The 20016-nt window shown below is 46.0% G+C and overlaps 1 protein-coding gene across 6 annotated transcripts in view; it reads right to left on the reverse strand.

The window, feature by feature from the left end:
- Nucleotides 1-389: 389 nt before the first annotated feature.
- BASP1 (brain abundant membrane attached signal protein 1) overlaps nt 390-20016 on the reverse strand; it is a 57064-nt gene continuing 37437 nt past the window's right edge. For all 6 annotated transcript variants that reach the window (XM_072757208.1, XM_072757211.1, XM_072757212.1 and 3 more), the window contains exon 2: nt 390-2072. In XM_072757208.1, coding sequence (XP_072613309.1) covers nt 1364-2072 — 709 coding nt within the window. In that variant the 3' untranslated portion in view covers nt 390-1363. The remainder of the gene's footprint in view (nt 2073-20016) is intronic.

Genomic DNA, 20016 nt, shown 5'->3' on the forward strand with positions numbered 1-20016 from the left:
ATAAAATAACATGATCATCACTGGTCTCACAACGTACATACATGGGACGTTTCTCCTAATTCTCTTTCCCAGCTTTCAAGGTCAGCTGCACTTACTGTCTCTTGTTTTATTCAAAATATTTGTTCCAAGTAAATCAATCCCCCCTGTTTTTGGAGGGCGCATATCTGTAGCCATTGTCAGTTTTCAATTTAGCCTCTCCAAGATAATTTATCAACACTGATCCACCAGCTAATTGTTTAAACAGATAACGTTCCCAGAAGTGTGAGCATACTGCTCTAGACACCTAACCAAATACTACCAAGAAAGTGTCTAATAGGGCGCTCTGTTGTCTCCGGAGGAGATCACCCAGGAGGAAGGAGCGGTAAAAGAAAACCAAGAGTCTTCATCACTTCTTTTTTAATTGTTTAACTTTATTACTGTTGCACCATTTATACAATTACATATAATTTCAATGCATCCATTGTACATTTTTTTTGTTTTTTTTTTATTTTTATTTTTTTCCATTTTCCAATGAGTGGTGTGTTGGTGTCTGTGACACAGAATGGAAGAGAAACCGGAACTGCAATGAACGCAGACTTTTTTTTTTTTTTTCATCTCCACTGACCAATAAACAGAACTACAGGTGCACCCAACCACGGACATGCATTAACTCGTCATGAGAAATCTAGGGAGGCTAAGTAGGATGAGAGAATGTTTGTTACTCCCAAAAATACCTGGGGAGGAAGAATGGAGTGTTGGCATCGAGATACATGTGGACAGGCTTAGTGGGCTGTCTGAAAGTTGGCATTCATCCACAACATTAAAAAAATATCAAAATAAGAAAAGCTGTAAATTAACAAGAAAACACAGAAAATACTGCTTTCATAAAGATCTGATTGCCTTGGCAGAGGCCCTGCGGGCAGAATCAAACGCATCACTCCCAAACCCCTCGCAGAAGACAAGATACTCGGATCTTAGCGGCGGAGCGCATGTGACAGCAGTTCAGGTACAAAAGATGTACTGTACTTTCAGACATTGAGCTTTAAAATCCAGGACTGATTGGTAAAGTTGACTGAAGGTATATTAGATATTTCCCCCACAAAAATACTATTTGGATTCTCCCCACCCCCTCCCTCCCTCGATGGGACAACATCCTTCTTTTTTTTTGTTGTTTTGTTTTTTTGTGTGTGTGTGTGGTGTTTTTTTTGTTTTGTTTTTTGTTTTTTTTTTTTTTGCTTTCGTGTTTTTCCTCCTTGGGCAATACATATCATTACTTCCGATGTGAAACGAGTTAGTAGAGGAGAGAGAGACAGAGGGGAGAGACACAGGGGGGGACACAGGCGGCGGCCCGGCCGGCCGTCGAGTCAGTCGGCCGGCCGTCGAGTCAGTCGGCCAGCGCGACGGCTTGCTCGGCGTGGCCGGCAGGGGGCGCGTCGTCCGCAGGGGCGCCGGGGGCGGCGGCCGAGCTCTGGGCCTGGGCCGCGGCCGAGCTCTGGGCCTGGGCCGCCGTGGCCGCCGGGCTCTCCTTGCTGGACGGGGCCGCCTCGGCGCTGCTGCTGCCGCCGCTGCTGGGTTTTGAGTCTGAAGCCGGGGCCCCGTCGCTTTTCGTCTCCTGCGCGCCGGGAGCTGCGGGAGCCTCAGTCTTTGCGGGTTCCCCGGGCTCCTGGCCCTGCTCCCCCGCCGCGGCCGCGGCCTGGGTCGCCGGCTCGGGCTCCGCGGCCTGGGGGGCGTCGCCGGCCGCCGGCTCGGCCTCGGCCTTCTGGGGGGGCTCGGCCTTGCCGTCGGCCGCCCCCTCCGCCTCCGTGGGCTCGGGCTCCGCCTTCGGGGCGTCTTCCTTGGCCGCCGCCGTGTCTTTGTCGCCTTCCTTGTCTTCGGGCTTGGCGGCCGCGTCGGGCCCGTCCTTGTCGGCCTTCTCCTCCTTGCCCTCCTTCACCTCGGCGCTCTCGGCGGCCGCCTGGGGCTCGCTCTCCTTCGGGGTTCCCTCCTCTTCGGTCCCCGCCCCTTCGGCCTTCTTGTCCTTGTCCTTGGCCTTCTCATCGTTCACGTTGTACCCCTTCTTCTTCTTGCTCAGCTTACCTCCCATCTTGGAGTCTCTGTAACACAGCACAACACGACAGGGCACAAGGAGGGGTTACTCGTGGCTGGGGGGGCGGGAAGGTCTTGTCCCTGCCCCACCTGCCCCCACCGCCCCAGCCCCATGCGGGGGGGAAGGTCGTGCCTCCTGACCCCCACTGCCCTCACCTGCCCTCACCGCCCCGGGCTCACGCAGGGGGAAAGTCATGCTCCCTGCCCCCCACGGGGGGAAGGTCGTGCCCCCTGCCCCCCACCTGCCCCCGCTGCCCCAAGCTCCATGCAGGGGGGAGGTCGTGCCGCTGCTCCCTACCTGCCCCCACCTGCCCCCGCGGCCCCAAGCCCCACGAGGAGGGAAGGTCATGCCCCTGCCCTCCACCTGCCCCTACCACCCCGAGCCCCAAGCGGGACTGAGCCTGATGCCAAAGCTCAACCACTGGGCCTCCCAGGCGCCCCCAAAGGCTGAAATCCTGAGCCCCAAGGTGATGGCCTTAGGAGGTGATGAGGCCATGAATGGGGCGCCCCCACCCCCACAGAGGACACAGAAGGGACCCCCTTCCCCAGAGGTCCCCAGACCCAGCGAGCGCAGGCATCAGAGCGCCCACGACGGTCCCCCGGCGCCACATGTGCCTGCACCTTCCCCTGGGGCTTCCCAGCCTGCAGAACTGGGAGAAATAAACTCTGATTTACATGCCACTTGGTCTGTGGTAGTTTGTTTTAGCAGCCAGCATGGACCACGACACTGTCTCTGAGTAGGAAAAGTGAAAGAGGCCACGGTTCACCAATAAAGACTCCAGAATGCTCTCGAAGCCTACACTTTAATATGGTTACCAGGAAAAAAATAAAATAAAATAAAATAAAGTTCTCGTTACCTGTATTTTGCTACAATCAAAAATTCTTAAAAAAAAAAAAAAGAGCAAATTATAGAAAGTAAATAGCTCAGTGATCCAGTGTCTCCTTGCAGCAAGTTGAGGAAATAATCAACCGCGATCAGAGAATCCGTGATTAAACACTAAGCTTGTCAATGGTAAACAGAGGTGGAGCAGTGTTTGTTTCTCATGTGCCTCCTGACCAATAGCCTGGGGACTGGGTGTTGAGCACCCGTGCACAAAATGGCAGATGCAGCCATTTCACATGGTGGTGGAGCTGGGAAAAGGCTTCATCGTCTTAACATACTTTCCAGGGAAAGGGCAGAGCCGTAGTGAAGCACAAATCTCAAATTTCTAGAAAATAATCTCACACTACAAACTCCTTTGAAACTCCCTTACTCGTATATATGCCCACATAAGCACAAGTATCTTCAAAGACCAAAGGCAAGTAGTATTGGGCCTATTTCCTGATTAAGCAGGACCAGATAAAGGAAAACTATCGCTCAAGAAATGAAAAGCACAGATAGTGTCTCCAGTTACATTTAGCTTGTTGTGTCAGACTTGTATTCATTGCTTTCTGAGATTTTTTTGGCTTAAAATAAAGACTTCTGTAGTATATAAAAATGTCCTCCGTGATCAATTACCTGATTAGAATTCAAACTAATTCAATGGTCATTAACAGACTTTCTACTCCAGGTAAAGTCCTCAACTCGTTGGAGGCCTTTGATTCTGGCATTAGAAACTACAACTGTATTTGAATCCTTAATTTTTCTCCTCTGATATGAAAACGAATCCCAATAATCCAAAAGTCCAGGAGAGAGCCAGCCTTGTCCCTGGCCCTAGTGGGGGTTAGAATGTACAGGTGACAGGTGACCTGGTTCTGTCTCAGGTGAAGGACTCTGGGCTGAATGATAAAGTTCTCATTGACCAGTCACTTTTTTCTTTTCTTCTCTTTTCTTTCTTTCTTGTTTTTTTTTTTTTTTTTTTTTTTTTTTTTTTTTAATGTCATTCATTTAGAACAGAAAATTTTATTCCTTACAGTTCTTTGAACCATGATTCAGGACAGTTAAATAATCTACATTTATCTTATTTAAAAGCTGGGTGTTGAGTAGGAGAACACTATTCTTCAGTCAAAATTTGTCTCTATCTGCTCATTTCCACCCTATATGTGAATTTCCTGTCTGGAAGGTCTTTCATGTTGGAGGAAGAAAAAAGCAGTAAGTTGAAAGATGACCGAAATAATTTCCTAGTCTGAAGGAAGGCCTTTATTATGTTAGGAAAGAATTTCTCTTACACATCTCTTTTTAAAAACGAATGGCTTTGGTCACAACCCACTTCAGACATCCAATGGGCTCTATTTGACTTAATTTTTGGCTATTTTTCCCTCAGAAGTGGGGGGCAAATATATACGGTGGTAGAAATACAATTAAATATACTTTAATCACATAAGCAATCACAAAGCAGCAAATGAAAATATAAAGACAGAAGTTGGACCAGTGTTCTCAATTGTAGTCTATGACTCTGAGTTCTTAAGCAGCCAGTGTGCAGGACTTTCAGCTCTGATATTTCGAGATGTATTTTGGTACAATAGGTTAGAGCTAAGAAACAGAACACCTGACAGCTCTGCTTTTTCTATGTATTCTCCAATTCTATAACAGAAACCCATACACCAACTTAGAAATTACAGAATAGAAGACAGAGTACAAATGCGGTGTGCCTTCTGAACAGAACATAGGAGTGCCTCTTTCTGACACACACAGCATGAAATTCTATATAGCCATCCCCAGAGGCTTAAAATCATGTTGGTTTACAAACCTAAAATCTGTGTTACTAAAATTGGTTTTCTGAAACACAGGGCCACTTTCTATTCTTTCAGCCCAGCTGCGATTCATTTCTGGGTAGGAAATGCATGCACATCATCAGGTTGTACGTAAGAAAGTCTCCATCCCTATTTGTTTTTCAAACACCAAGTTAATAAACACCCTTACTTTTTGCTAACTTTCTTGTGTTCGTTACACTGGGGTACCAGAGGAAGAAGGCTAATAGAATCCACCAGAACCCTGGAAAAGCAGGGTAGTCTGGTTGTTTCCTAAGACAATGTGGATGAAAGCCTTGCATATGCGCAGGGGCAAATTAACTGTAATTTAAAAATCTATTAATGGTTTCCTCAGGAAACCATTAGGTGTCAAGCAAAACCCTAATCCTAAACTAATCCTAAACACATTACTCAATGATCTTATTTAATCTTCTCAATGATACTTACCATTAGGGAGTAAATAGACCATTAGCATCCTCCTTTTACCCATATGGAAATTCTAACTAGCTCATGGGGCAGTACTATAAGCAAAAGGTCAAATCCAACAGAATTAAGGCGAAAAGGCACCATCCAGGAGATCAAAGGGAACATCATAAACAAGCTGGTAACTGGACAGAGCTGTCTCAGGAATGTGACCCACCCTGGGTCACAAGGTTGATGCAGATATGGGGTGACTCAGAACTCAAGATGTCATCAAGATAATGATGAAATTCAGAACTTCAGGTATTCCCTGCCCCTAATCTTTTCAAGTTCCCATTTGTCAGTGAAGCTTTGTATCAGGATCCTTAACAAATAAGGAGAACGCTGGGCATGTATTTTAATTATTTCTCTCATATCAGCTACTTCTAATTTTCAAAGAAATTAGTTAATGTAGAAAGTTTTAAGTTGAAACATCTAAGCTTAAAAAAAAGTTAAAAAAAAAACAGCAACAAATAATCACTTCACTTAAAGCTAAGTCTGAGCTACAGTGAAGGCTAAGACCACCTTTGCATTTCCCCACATCTGGGACACTCACTTGTCATTAAAAACTGAGACCCACGCCGACGCATTAAGCTAAGCTCCATGTGCTGATGCAATAATCAAACACTGCTGTCGATCTCTTGGCTTAAATATGTCAAAGGGAAGCAAACTCCAGAGTTGTCCTTTAACATTACAATCTGAGGTCACAAGGGCCAAAACTATAGATTTATGGCTTCATGTTGGCATAGAAAGTAACAGTCAACAACACAGAGAGCACTCGGCTGTGTTTAATCTGAAAATTCTGGACAAGAATTATTTCATGGAGTGTTTGCATGTTGCGTCACGGTTGACTCCTAAGATGTTGCCATGAATCCCACCTCCCCAGCTCACCTGCCCGGAATCCTTGGGCAAGTGGCTTAACCTCATCGTCCTTCCATTTCCTGTATGGTTAAAAAAAAAAAAAAAAAAAAAAGCCAACCTTAGGAGAATTTAATGTGAGGCATCAGGCCAACATCTGACATTTCATGGGTCTGCAATAAATGTTAATTCCTTTCCCCATCATTTAATTTTCCAATTCTGAGGTAGTTCTGGGCTTGTAAACCCCAAGGGAATAGCAGAACATGGGCTTCAAACACACAAGCTCTGCAATCAGGCCTCAGAAGCCCTGTAATTAAAAGAATATTTAAAAAATATTTTGAGATGTCATCTTAAAGATTTGAGATCTCTCAAGTCATCTCAAGAAGATTTTTGGTATGCGTGTTTCAAGCTGGCTCCTGCTGACCAGGTGTGTGTGCAAGAGAAGCTTGCTTGACAGTTAGCTCTTGTCACCAGACTGTCACCATGCTCTAATAGTTAGAGGGTCTATTTCTTTGATCCGAATGTTTTATGTACAGAAGACTCTTTTTAAAACATTAAGGGTCTATTATAGCAAGAAATCATTTTCCATTTCAGTCATCAGGATGACGACAGACCCAAAATCTGCAGTTAAAATTCATTTACTGTCTATTATATATGTGAAAGGCCAAAAACTTGGGTCTATGCCTTATCTTAGCTAAACATCCATTTCTTACGAAGGGAGGTAACACCGTCAAATGCCGCAGCCCCCTGGCTTGTTTTCAACTTTCTGCAGAGGAATCTTTTCTCCTATAAAGTGCCAATACTCTAATCCTATGAAGGTCCTAACATAGTGTTTGAAATCTCCCACAGCTGTCCTGTGACTTATTCCCCCAATCTTACAAAACCAAACCTCTCTCTAGTTGGACACAAATAACCCAGAAGAATTAAAGTCCTGCTTTTCGGTGATGAGAGGAGAGAAAGGATGACTCTAGCGCTGTTCGTGGGCCAAAGCAACCTGGAACAGGAAGAGGGAAGCCAGAAGGGAGGCCATGAAAGGTCAGAGGAGGGACCGTGGTGGTGGTGCACTCTCTACACCTGTCAGGGATCTCAGGGGCGGCCTCCACACCCACCACCTCCTGACACTGACCTCACAGCCCTCCCACTACACACTCAGTGTCTCTGTTTATTGGCAGCTAATGACTTTTCCTAATAAATAATAGTGTGTATTCATGAACTTTCATGAAAACTCCAAGGGTGTGTTTCTCTAACACCTTCAGAGGGGGAAAGGCACATAAAAGAGCTACTCCCTAGTGAGGCAGGCAAGGTAAGGTGATGGGTTTGGGCCTCAAACGAGTACATGAAGGAAAGTAATAAATGGCCTAAAAATAAGGTTATGAATTCTTTCTCCAAAACAAATACTCTGTTGAATCTTGAAGCTGACAAGTATTTTTTTTCTTGTAAAACAAAATCCTGTTTATATGTTCAATTAGGAAGTTGGATACTATACATCTAACCATTAAAAAAAGAAAATAATGTGATCCTATAGATCTTGAAACCTAAAAAAAAAAAAAAAAAAAAAAAAAGACGAACTCTTAAGAGCTTAAATTTTACATTAGAAAATTTCTCTGGGGGATTAAGGGCAAGAAATTTGAAAGGCTGTAATCAACATACTCTAACAGAGACGCCTCCCCTACAAAGTTCTCCCAATTCTTTTTTACTTTCCACTCTAGGAAGCCTATCAGGGCACATGGAAAATGCTTCTTAGCCATTGAAAATCATCTAAGTCATATTTATTTTGTACGCACAGCCCCCAGTTACACGGGGTCAAAATCACCTCTGTACAAGCCGAATTCCCTCTAGAATTTCATTAAACAACAATTCTCGCAAGCTCTAATATGATCAGCTCATCCAGAACTTTCCTGATCGGCACTGAAAAATCTTCTTACCTTAAAACAAACCAATCTATCATCAGCACAGCCTCTAGAATTAAAATTTAGTCTCTCATTTTGGGAAAATAAAGGCAGAAAGGCAGAGGACAAAATGTCATCTAGAAAAAAGCTAAATAAATTATGAATTTCTTTAAGATGTGTCAAAAACAAAGCACCTAGCACTCAGTATGAAGTTTGCTAAAAATGGCAAGCGTGCTGAGTGCTGGTCCCCAGCTGTCAATAATTTGCTTACCACTGAGCAAATCACCTTCCCTTCTTGGTCTCAAATTTCCTATTCAGTAAAATGAAGATATTTAAAGTTCATTCTCCGGGGCGGGGGCAGGCTGTGTGTGTGTGTGTGTGTGTGTGTATGAATGCTTGTGACGTAACAAAATGCTATGTGTGAAAAATGTGTATGGTCACCATCATGGTCTGAATGTTTGTGTCCTCCCAAAATTTCTAAATTGAAAACTAATCCTCAAGCTGATGGTATGGGGAGGCGGGGCCACTGGAGGTGCTTAGGTCATGAGGGTGGAGCCTTCATGAATGGGTCTGATGCCCTTATGAAAGGGACCCCACAGATCTCCCTCACCCCTTCCATAATGGTAAGGATGCAGCAAAAAGTCGGCATTTTGCAACCCCAGAAAGGGCCTTTGCCAGAACCTGACCATGCTACTCCCTGATCTTGGACTCCTTGCCTCCAGAACTGTGAGAAACAAATCTCTGTTGTTTGAAGCCACCCAGTCCACGGTACTCTCTTAGAGCAGCTGGAACAGACTAAGACAATCAATGCAGTTCTATATTCCTGCTAATGATCATCACAAAAACTTACCCCATCTTGCACCCTGATGATTACACTGACAATCAGTTGGTTTACTGCAGCAATTGGATTTCTTTGTACATCTAATGTATGATAAATATACCATAATTTCGACAAACATGAAGCTGGCTAAAAATTAGAAATAAAAATTTATAAAACATCTAAAGATCAAGAAATATTTTTGGATGTTTTCAATTACACTTATTTTTTTTTATTTTTTAAAAGATTGTATCTATTTATTCATGAGAGACACAGAGAGAGAGAGAGGCAGAGACACAGGCAGAGGGAGAAGCAGGCTCCCTTTGGGGAGCCCAATGTGGGATCCCAGGACCCGAGGGTCACACCCTGAGGCAAAGGCAGATGCTCAACCACTGAGCCACCCAGGCGTCCCTACACTTATTTTTTTTTTTTTAAGATTTATTTATTTTAGAAAGAGAGAGAGACAGGGAGGTGCATGGAGTGGGGAGAGAGAGAGAGGGAATCTCTAGCAGACTCCCCATTGACCAAGGAGTGCAATATGGGGCTCAATCCCATGACACGGAGATCATGACCTCAGCTGAAATCAAAAGTCAGATGCTTCACCAACTGAGCCACCCAGGCCCCCCTTCAATTATATTTAGGAAACATTTTCAGAGTATATCAGCTCCGTAGGTAATGAGTGGGACTGGACCTGAACCCTGAAAACATGTCAGATGCAGACATAACTGTCAGAAAAATTACATTTCTTTGGCTTTGCTCATGCAGAACTATTCTGTGGTGTTGTGTTTATAGAAGATGCTCAGTTGTTTCCCTTGACCTACTTTTGATGGGTCATCTACCAACCATTGGTGGTCCTGCTTGCCAAGATCTGCCCTATGCCAAACTCTAAGAAGGAGCATTTTCTAAAAACAATCAAAGGCTAGCCATCTTCCTTTTTATGCAATGCTAAAAATATTTTTAAACTATGTTTTCAATAGAATTTAAGTCCATCTACAGAGGACCCTTCAGAAGTCCCTCAAGCTACCATGACATTCCGTTTAGTGCTGTGTAGAAATATTGAGAAAAACCACAAAGGAAGAGTTCTTAGGTCCAATTTGATAGAACGATTTATCCACCTAACACTCAAAAAAAAAAAAAAAAAAGCGACTTAAATGCCTCATCCAGAATTAGCGGAGGGCACCAACGGTGTTTGCAAAGCCTTCAAGGAACACCGCCTAGTGTAAATGGGGGACCTGCCTTCTTTCTAAAGCAAGATTATACTGTTTCATGGGACACTAACACGAAGCACTTAGTCATGTGTGGCCTCCTGACAAAGTCTATTTTGTCTGCCAGAAACCAGCTTCCACCCACTTGCTACGGGTGAGAAAAATTATCTAAGCAGTGATTAGATTCACTTCTTCTTCAGTAAGTGCTAAAATTCTCAAGCTCCTAACCACAAACTCCTTCAAACCCAAGAGCTGGCAATCGGCATTTGAGATTCACAGGACAATTTTGCTTCTACCTAGAAGTTGATCTTCTCATGGGGGAAAAAAATAGTATCTTGAATTTTATGGGAAAAGGTGGCTTAAATTCCTGAGACAGAATAAATATGGATTGCCCAGTACCATAAAAATGGTCTAAATTTTGCCAAAGTTGAAGGTTTTCACAGAGGACTCCTTCTCTTTTCCTTCTTTGGAGGAATCCGAAGAGCTTAACACATAAGCACTATTGTCACCCATCAATTTTACCGTCTACTTGGGTAGGACACTTTTGTTTGTTTTGTCTTTAGCTGAGCACAGAAATATGGAATATTTCTTCCAAGGGGGAAAAAAAAAAGAATCCAACTTGTTCATAAAGGTCCGTATCTTTTTATATTCTATGTTCAGAACTTCATTAAACAGGTTTACCTGAGACATCTCTCATGAATAACTTTTTTTTTTTTAAATCAAGGTAGAATTCATTTCTACAGTTATTGTCACAGGGAAGCTACACAAAACAAAACTAGGACGTATCACCATTTTTACAAAGCTATCAGAAAGCAACATTCTATTTTTTTTTAACCTATTTACATTTGAGAGAGAGTGAGAGAGAGAGAGCATGTGGAGAGGAGAGGCAGAGGGAGAAGCAGATGCCTCGCTGAGCAGGGAGCCCGATGCGGGGCTCGATCCCAGGACCCCGGGATTGTCACTTGGGTTGAAGGCAGATGCTCAACCGACTGAGCCACCCAGGTGCCCCAGAAAGCCACACTTTAGAAGATTTTATTTGGAGTCTGTACGTTGGGAAAGAGTCCAGGCTACTGATAGGTTTTAAATGCCAACTTTGCTTTGGTAACATCAGCGTGAGGTCATGGTGACTTTACGCACTGTAAGGGCAAAGATTCATCGGCTTCACATCAACAAGAAAGTAAGCACGCGACTGAATGAGACAGGCGGCACAGGACATTTCTCATTTTGAATAAAGTCTCTCTCCACCTCTCGTGCATGGATCCTTCTGGAAATCTACTCCTCCCTCAGACCCAATCGTTTTCTGCCATTTTTAACTTATGACAGTGGAAGCCCAAGATTCCCTCCTGCAAGCTTCTCCAGCAGGACCCGTCCAGGGCACAGAAGAATGAGTCTCTCTCACACTCTGGGAGTCACACCTTGACTCCCCTGTGCACCAAAGCTAAGGCAGTGGCATTCTGGAATAGGAAGCCCGTCCAATAGGTGCTCCGTCTCCCCCCTTCCCCGTGCTCAGAAAGGAGCCCAGGCTGGCAGATGCCAGTTGCTGTGGCGTGGGGGAGCTCCTTGATGCTCAGTAGCCTCCACAGACAGAAGACAGCTCTCCCCCTTTCAGAGCGGGGACTCTCAAGCCCTAAGGCTGCTACGAGTGAAAACACCTCGACGGCCTTCAACTTCAGTGGAGAAAACTGCCAGTGTTTTCAAAGGTAGGAAGGCAGAGGCCTGCTTACCTGGAGAGCACCTATGGCTACTTTAGCCATTATGGACTTGTTCCTCTGGCTTGGCAGTGAAATGTGGGGCTTCTGGGAGCACTATCATTCACACTTGCCTTTCCTGAGTCCCCAAAATACAGTACTTACTGTACAGTGTGGTTGGGGTGCAGGTGAAAGAGAAAAGGAGAAACGTCGGATCAAGAGGACGTCTGAGTAGAAGAAACAGCGGCATCGTCATGACTAACTTTAAGATTTCAATCCTCTGAGGCAGGTCTCAGGAGCATGCCCACCAGCCACCCTGGAGAGTCCCTCTGGAGAACTGGGTCATCCTAATGGCTTGCTTGCCATTTTTTGTTTTTTTCCTTTCTTTTTCCAGGACACTCCTCTCACCTCCATCATCCTACTGCCGTCAAAACAGACTTGGGTGATAAGAAATGGAGAGAAGGAGGATTTGAGGAATGTGCGTGTCTTTGGGGGAGCACCGGGGAAGGAGTCTGCTTCTGCTGATTACCTGTGCCACCTGACAACCTCCTCTCTCCCAGGCTGTGCTTTCTTCCTCTATGTAGCAGGGAAGATTTCCTATTTTGCTAGATTTTTAAAAGTTTCTTAAATTGAAAAATATGTTTCTTGCCTCGTACTTCCCAGATGATTTTTTTAATGGTAGTTGAAGCACACTGGTACATTAGCTTCAGGGCTGCGACACAGTTGAGTCAACAAGCCTGTACGTTATGCTGTGCTCACCAATGTAGCTGCCACCTGTCAGCACCCAACGCTGCTGACACCACGGATTGTATTCCCTACGCTGTACCTTTCATCCCTGAGACTCCCTCAACCCGGAACTGGAAGCCAGGGTCTCCCAATCTCCTCTTCAGTTGTTTTTACCCAATCCCTGGGCCCCTCCAAGTAGCTCTCAAGAACCCATCTGTGTCTTGGTGGCAAGCAAAATTATTGGTAGTTCAATGTTAATATCTATCTTTGCCCATGTACCGAATTTTAGATGTGCTGATGTGCAGAGAATTACCACTTGTGATGGCTGATTCTTTATTTCAGTAGCACCGTGCTGGTTCTATCCATTAGCGTTGCCAGAGTCTTTGGAACAAAAATGCAAGCCCCAGTTACAGCACTGCCCACTTCAGCAAATGCAACCTTGCATAACGACATAGTTTCCAGGCGTTAACTACCTCACAACCATGCACTGTACCCTTTCACCAATCACTACATACTCCACAACATCACCCAGTTCCATTTCTCATTAGGATATTAGCACATTTTTGTTACTTGGTCAGTGAACAACACAATTCTGTGACAATGAAAATGACTGGTATACTTAACTGGCATATAAAACCAAACCAGAAAAAAATGACTAATACAGAATTCCTCCCATATGATCCAAAAGTTACTATATTTACAACCTCACACGCTATTCCTATTTATGCCTTCTTTCTCTGTGCTAATAATATCTAGGCACCTTCCTATATAGGCCAGTTTGAATCATCCAAAGGTCCCATCCATTGTCAAGTTTTGATTTTGAAAATGCCAATCTGGATGAACTAACCATTTTACCTAGAACCAGGGCAAGGGAGTTTTTAAGGATGATAGCGAACAGATTACACAGAATGAAGACGATGACTCCACATATATAGCAACACAACATGAACATGCCACAGCGTGCGTCAGAGCCTGGAGTGTTATTCCTGGTTTGATTGCTGCTTCATGGTGTGATCAGTGCAAGACGCAGTCTCTTTGTGATTTTGGTTCCATTCTATAATCAGAAGAAAATCTATCTGCTTCACAAGGATGCTGAGAATGAATCAATGTTTCCTGAAAAAGTTAAATGTACAGCCGGAGCATAAGAACTGTATCCTTGAACAAGCGATTGTGAATTCAGGGCTGCAAAGCTTCAACAGGTTTATAAACAAAGAGATCCATTATTGATTTTTTAATGTAATCTATAAAGTCAGAACTGACTCATGAATTGCATCTGCAAACAAACTCTTCACCAGACCAACTGGGTTTATAATGACTCTGGTCACAAAAACATCCAAGCCAAAGCAAACGATAGGATAAGACTGGGAGTGGAATTGGCCTTTTAAGAAAGAATCTACAAAGAATGAAGAAACACAACAAATTCAAAAGCTATATTCAGGAGATCCCTGGGTGGCTCAGCGGTTTAGCGCGGGCCTTGGCCCAGGGTGTGATCCTGGGGGTCCCAGGATGGAGTCCCACATCAGGCTCCCTGCAGGGAGCCCGCTTCTCCCTCTGCCTGTGTCTCTGCCTCTCTCTGTGTCTCTCATGAATAAATAAATAAAATCTTTAAAAACAAAAAAACCCAAAAGCTATATTCAATAAGAACAGAGGAAAGAATGCAGTTAAGTCCAACAATTTCTGATATCAACAAACGACTGCTCCTTTTCTTTTAAATAGTTATAACTTTTATTCTAAAAGAGAAACAAAATGAAATGAAGATCCTATTGCCTACACGTGTTTTTGGGATTCCTACCAGAGTGCACTTAGTCGCAGTGATTTGCTGTGAGGTTTTATCAATGCCTGGTGATGATTTCCATTGTTGGAATTACTGTTCTCAGTGTCTGGTTGAGTCAAAGCTTCTCTAGTCAGCAACTGTAAGATCACTACCACAGAGGGGATGGGAATGTCCCTTGGGGAGAGGGAACTGTAGCAAGAATTGTCAACCTATGTCTAAGTTTCTAAAACATTTAAGAGAGTTTATCCCTTTGTCATAATAAAAAGCACTGTGAAAGTATACTATGAAAATGTGCAAGAAATACTTGGAAAAAAGGACACACTCATACTTCTACAACCCAATTTTCCCAAAGAGTTGATTAAGAAGAACTAGATCTATAAAATCAGAGAGGTCTTTGATACAAATGAAAATGAACCACAAGTGACTTCTCTGTTATTCTCTTTCATGAAGTACAGAAGCATCCTCAAGTTATCTTTGGGGATCTCTCAGTAAAAACCCAACAGACAGGGGCACCTGGCTGGCTCAGTCGGTGGAGCACGCAACCCTTGATCTCAGGGTTGTGAGTTCTAGCCCCACACAGAGATTGCTTAAACATAAAATCTTAAAAAAAAAAAAAAAAAAAAAAAACATGCAGAGTGACCTCAAGAACTTCAAGTGTTCAGAAATTATTCTAGGAAAACAGACCTATCTTAATGGGAAGACAACTTTTTTTGAAGTGGGTACAAGTATAACAAGCCATGAACAAGACAAGTGAGCAAAACGCATCCAGTAGCCTGACAGGGGAGAAGACATACAGAGACAATTAAAATGAGAGTAAGTGTCCTTAGCGAAAAATCATAGTTTTCCCCCAAAGAGATTATCTTTAGTTGGAGTCAGGGCATCAGGAAAGTTTCATAGAAAAGACGGGATCGGAGATGGTAGAAATACGGAAAGTACTTACATCGTTCTCAGTCTGCTTAGGACTCTTACCACTTAACTTTTAGGCGTATGAAACTCATGACCTGCCTCATCAATCCTACAAGGAAGGAACTGTTACTACCTTCACTTTACCCCCAGGACACGAAGGCGTGTTGCAGGTATATTCACCTAGGATGCTCATGCAACTACTAGCCTGGAGATGGCATGGGGCCCACGCATGCTGGCTCTTACACGAGGCCCCAGCCACCACGATCCACTGCCTTGAAAGACGGCGACGCTATATGTAGACGAAAATGGGAAAGTAGAAAGTCTGTACGTGAAAAACAGGAAGATCTAGTTCAGATTGCAAGAAAACCCTCGAGATTTAGGAGCTAGGGGAGGATGTATTTACCGGGAGGGAGGGATAATGGAATATAAATCTATAAAAGTTGTCTATTAGGATGTTGGTGTTTAGGTGGCAGGAGTGGAAAATGAGCTCTTAAAGGAGCTGGGAAAGAAGAAAAGTGTGTGTCTCAGAAAGTTGCTTTCTGAGCAAGGGAGGGCCTTAGGAGGCAGCGTGGAGGTTGTGCATGCTGCTGCAAAGAGGTCAGGAGAGATTAGGACAGAAATTGTGCAATCTGGTCTGGTGAGGAGTTGTCAGCTACTGACCCTGGAGTGACTCAGGTAGAAGAGTGAGGACAGTGTCCCTTAGAGAGGGCTCGGAGTGCAAAAGGAGCCAGAGCATATGCACAACGGTCAGCGTTAAAGATCATTGCTAAAGCAACAGCAAAAGTCAAGACAAGAATTTGCAACGCTGTCAAGACACAGTTGGGAAGAGCTGCAAATACGGATGGGGGATGGGAAGAGACCAGGAATAAAGAAAGGGACTAAAGGAGAAACAAGGAGGAGACATCACTGATGGTTCAAGGTTCTGGAACACTCAGGACGGAAGTCGAAGTCGAGCTTGGCCAAGTTTACTTACCATACGGATGGGGAGGGAGGGGAAGGAGCGAGGGCAAGTCTAAGTCAGGGGCGTGCCCAGACCCCGCACCCACATCACTTTCTTCCAGGTCAGTATGGTCAACTCGGATTTATTCCGGAACAAAGACTCACTACGATCTCGGTAAGACCTCTCTGTAGTGAATGTTAAATCATGAGCGTATGAAACACTTGCTTATCTTTTACTAGTTTAGGTCCCTATCTACCTACGTCATTTATTATTTTATCACTTAGCTTCTTTCATGTCACAACACTTAGGATTTCTCCAGGGCAAGGAGGAAAAAGACATTTCATCAACTAAGATGCTAAGGGTGACCGCTGACCACTGACCCCGGCGAGGTCTTACTGTGGAACAACTTGATGTGCAAAAGTAAAGCAAATAGGTTCCCTGCATTATTAAAGGGAAGCCAGTTGGTCTCTAGATACTTATGTTCCATGTAAGTATAAGGAGGATGCCAATTCTTAAGAACTACTTTTCTCCACTTACTCTTTCCTGATCCTGCAATCTGGTCTAGAGCCTTCAGGAGGCCGCCCATCTGTGGCTATTGGCCAGCAGCACCGTTGCTTAGCTCCGGCGTATTCTGGTGTACCGGGTGGGCAGTTGTAGCAGTAAAACCAATCTCGCCTTCCTTGAGCATTGACCTAAAGAGTTTCTTCAGGTTTATTTAACACGTATCTGAAAACCCCCGAACAAAGATTTCATGCTGGGTTGCTAATTCACGATCATTTCTCGATAAAGATTGCAGACCCAGCACACGCTGAAATATGCAATTTTCAAAGTATGAACTTCTCAAATGGAAGCACCATGAGTGTAAATCCCGTCATATAAACTCAGCTGTCACTTAACAGTAGAAAGAGGTACGCACAATTATAACTGACACGACCGTTCCATTAAATGAGACATGGCCAAGGTCCAGGTATCACCCGGGATGGCAAATCCTACGGCACTAGGACTCATGGCATAATTAAAGAGGAGGATGCACAAGTCACTGCAATAATACCGACAAGATGTTCTTGAAGTTTTTATATACGTAATGTAGAAACCAGTTTTTCAAAGTTTACCTCCCACCGATTGTCCGTTCACCCATCAAACCAAATCGATGACGGTGCTAACGCTACGACAGCGGACAGTTAAGCTTGTCTTTGACTATAAAGCTGACTGAACGCAGAGGGTCTTTTTCTCCCCTCCCGTTTAAAGCATCCTGCCACATGCAGCCACACCATCAGAACACGTGTTACTTATTCTGGTCAATAGTCACACTATCGGAGTCTACTGTGCATCTATGTCGTTATCTGTGTGCACATAACGAGCGGCCCTTTACATGCAGCGTCCTGACATCCGACTGCATAGGGATCACCCGTCGGCTTAATCAGTCAGAGCCAGTACGTGAACCACAACCAGCTCAGGAAATGCAAGCTAAGATCACTCCAGAACCACTCCTCCCATCCACAGACCCGGGAGACTGGCATGTCCTATCACGGTAACTAATTTCAGACTCTCGAGACAGAATTAAATAAAGCACAGGGCTGGGGGAGGACTTCTAGAAGTGGAGATATTTCTGCTGCTTCTTGCTGAACTACACAGACCTTCCTGGGCCTGCAGCCACAACCGACTGCTCGGGGCTGCCCGCTGGACAAAGACAGACGGACGGACGGATGGACGGATGGACGGCCAAGGCGCGGGCAGCAGGTCCACCTCCGCGGGGAGGAACTGCAGCTTGTTGCCAGTTTCTCCATCTCTGATCACGAAGGGCTGCTTCACACGCTTTATGACCATTTAAAATTGCCCCATATTGACATTTTAACATACCTTGTGGTTCTAGCATCGGTACTGAATGCAGTATCTCCAGCCCCGAAGCAATTTCATATTTTAATCATTTTTGATGAAAACCATCCTAAAATATTGTATACATGCCCTTGATTTTTTAAACAAGGAATCTGCTTTTGGTCTTGGTGTTAGGCCTACCAGAAAGCAAATAAAGGTTTAGGAAACCTCTGCTGAATTAAGAAAGAACGGCTGTTTTCAAGAGGCCCCTGCAGTGTCGAGTTTTAAACACAGCGTGACATGTAACGTACTGGTAACGCACCCCGGTCCCCCCTTTTAGGAACGGCCACCTGGCTCTTGAAATTTCTCAACACGCCCTGAGCAGTGTCCCTGGGTCTTTTATCTCCAGACCTTTTATGGGTCCTAAAAAAAAACAACCACAAACCCTATTTTTCCACCAGCGGACCCTATGAGAGCTGAAGGCGGTGGCTCGGGGGCCACGCACGGAGCAGTGCGGCCCGGGATGCGCAGCGCCACCGAGGCAGGGCAAGCTTCTGCAGCATCCGTGAAAAGCGAAACGTGAGAGTCCCGAAGACCGGGGTGGCTCCTGGCGGCCTGAGGGCTGGGAGCAAGCTGGAAGTCAGCTCGCTGCATCCAACCGGGGGGGCGTCCCCCAGCTACCGGCCCAGCTCAGGGCCCAGTCGGCTCTGCCTCCCGGTGGCCCACCCCTGAGCACCACTGGCCACTTTCCGTCCTGACACCTGCTACCGCCTACCCCGGGGCCCTCACCCCCTGCCACCCCACCCCACCCCCGGCCTCGGGGCAGCCACACAAGGAGCAGCACGGGCAGCTGCACGGGAGCGGGGCGCACACCCTGGCATGGGGATTCCCTGCTGCAAAAGCCCCGGGCCCACAGCTCGGCCGGGGGCACCGCACTAGGCCAACGGTGGCTCTGGGGACCCCCTGCCCACCCCCCCGGGCCTCGGGTGCCTGCTGGGCCCACAGCCCCCCCAGGCCATGCTGCCTGCAGGAGCACCACCGTGACCCCCTGGCATCGGGCCCCCCTTCCTCCGGAGCCTTGGTGGCTCCCCCGGGCCTCGGCCGCTCGCTCTCACCCGGGCAACAGGAGTGGGGGCGTCAGAGGCCTGGAGCGGCTCCGCGGGGAGACCACAGGCGGCCGGGCACTCGGCAGGCCATCTGCAGCCACCTTCCCCTGCCCGGTTAGAGAGAAGGCCCGGGCCCGGGGCTGAGCCCCCAACCCAGCCACGGCCCCCACCTGCCCTAGCAACACGCGCCGGCCTCAGCGAGGACTTCAGCGAGGCCCTCCCGAGCGGCCCCAGCAGCCGCTGTCCCCTCCCCAGGCCAGGCGCCCTACCCGAGGCCAGCCTCCCCCCCCTCCCGCACCCCCAGGCCAAGCGCCCTCCCTCCCTACCCGAGGCCAGCCTCCCCCCCAAGGCCAGCCTCCCCCCTCCCCCCCACCCCCGAGGCCAGGCGCCCTCCCTCCCTACCCGAGGCCAGCCTCCCCCCTCCCCCCCCCCCAGGCCAGGCGCCCTCCCTCCCTACCCGAGGCCAGCCTCCCCCCCCAGGCCAGCCTCCCCTACCCGAGGCCAGCCTCCCCCCTCCACCCAGGGCCTCCTCGGCCACCCTCCTTCCTAAGAACACCCTCCATTTTGCAGGATTCCTTGGAGCTCCCCTCCCCTTGCCAGATGGGGCGCTGCCTCCCTCAGGCATCAGTCCACGAGGCCAATTAGCCAATTAGAGCTTTAAATGTACCCGGTTAAACTTCTGTGCCTGAAACCATTTCTCGGCCCGTTAACGTGTCATGGGTGGGAACTTCGAATTTCAAGATGAAGTAAACTGAGGTAGAACAGATCACCCACCGCATTCAAAACAGGCCAACGAATGGAAGTTGATTCAATTACCGTCAAAATAATCATTTTCCTTAACATTTCAATCCTAGATTAAAGCCTGCAATACTCATTATATAATCTGTAGATTTTTTTTTTTAAGAGCAAGTAAATGTTACTAAATGTGCAAAACCTTACAATGATAAGAACAGATGCCTCCTGGTGAGAAAAGATGAATGCCAACTAGGAACACCAAATGGCTAAGTGAGCCCAGTATATACGGGGAAAATGTTCCAGAAAAAAAAAAAAAATCAAAATGTCTTGAAATGTGCTTTAAAGAAACTTTGGGAAAGAGAGA

The sequence above is a fragment of the Vulpes vulpes genome, chromosome 4, assembly GCF_048418805.1.
Source record: "Vulpes vulpes isolate BD-2025 chromosome 4, VulVul3, whole genome shotgun sequence".
Taxonomy (NCBI): Eukaryota; Metazoa; Chordata; class Mammalia; order Carnivora; family Canidae; genus Vulpes; species Vulpes vulpes.